This window comes from Eimeria tenella, genomic scaffold (assembly GCF_000499545.2).
Source record: "Eimeria tenella Houghton genomic scaffold, Eth_scaff3636, whole genome shotgun sequence".
NCBI lineage: Eukaryota > Apicomplexa > Conoidasida > Eucoccidiorida > Eimeriidae > Eimeria > Eimeria tenella.
Genome location: NW_013544570.1, coordinates 1 through 1,172, shown reverse-complemented (window position 1 = coordinate 1,172; position 1,172 = coordinate 1). Strand labels below are relative to the sequence as shown.

General features: G+C 57.5%; 1 protein-coding gene across 1 annotated transcript; it reads left to right on the top strand.

Moving 5' to 3' along the window:
- Positions 1–420: 420 nt before the first annotated feature.
- Positions 421–1,132, top strand: ETH_00039840 (RNA-binding protein, putative; the record flags this gene model as incomplete). The annotated part of the gene is made up of 3 exons (XM_013379608.1): positions 421–628; positions 792–844; positions 1,069–1,132. Coding segments are annotated over 3 exons (325 nt in total), but the record flags the coding sequence as incomplete, so codon positions are not given.
- Between the last annotated feature and the right edge of the window lie 40 nt (positions 1,133–1,172).

Below are 1,172 nucleotides of genomic sequence, written 5' to 3'. Positions count from 1 at the left end.
CCCCCAGCCGCTGTGGCAGCAGCAGCAGCCCCTGCTGCTGCCCTACTGCTGCTGCTGCTGCTGCAGTTCGTAATTTGCGCAGCTTTTTGTTTGTCTGGCAGCAGAGAGGCGAAGCTTCTTCGTTTTGATTTGCATGAGGGGTCTGCATCGAGGGTTTAGGGTCTGGGATTTAGGGTTTAGGGTTTAGGGTCTAGGTTTTGCTGCATGCGTCGGAACCCCTCCCCTCCTGCTGCTGCAGCGCCTTTTTAATTCTGCAGCCTTTGCTTCTGTCTTAGAGCGCAGGGCTGTTTGCTTCGGCAGCAGCAGCAGCAGCAGCAGCAGCTTTCCTTTTTGAGCACCAGCGGGAGCATTTGCTGCTGCTAGCGGCTTTTGTAGACGCAGCAGCAGCAGTAGCAGCAGCAGCAGCAGCAGCAGAACAAGATGGAGGCAGCTCCAGTAGCCGCAGCAGCACCTGCAGCAGCAGCAGTAAAACCTGCTGCAGCAGCAGAAGCAGCACCTGCCGTTGCCCCCGCTGCAGCAGCGTCGCCGCCGGCAGCAGCAGCAGCAGCAGCAGCAGCACCAGCAGCAGCAGCAGCAGCTTCCCCGGCCCAGAAGTCTGAAACTGTCTCAGCAGACAGCAAAAACTCAGGTACTCCCCTGCTGCTGCTGCTGCTGCTGCTGCTACAGTATTGCTGTCGTTGTTGCAGGTGTTGCAGAGGAGTGTTGAAGATCCACAATATGGGGCTAGCGGTCAAGGGTTTAGGGTTTAGCGTTTAGGGTTTAGGGTTTAGGGTTTAGGGTTTGCGGACCAGAGGCTGTGGTTTCTGGATTTGACCAAGAATGGGCGGAGCTACAAAAGCTGCAAGTGAGGGCCAATCCCAAACCCTAGACCCTAAACCCTAAACCCCAAACCCTAAACCCTAGACCCTACTTTGCTGCCAAACGTTAAACCCTAACCTGCTGCTTCGCTTGTGGGGTTTAACAGCGCGCGTCTCAGGTGCCCAGCTCTGCTGCAGCTGCTGCTCATCCTCTTGCTGCTGCTGCTGCTTTTCCTGCTGTTGCTGCTGCTGCTGCTGCTGCTGCTAGCAGGATCTGCAGGAGGACGCCGAGTTCGGGTCGCTGCTGCAGCCTGGAGAGGGGCCAGCAGCAGACAGTGCAGCAGCAGCAGCTGCTGCTGCGGCAGGAAATGATGC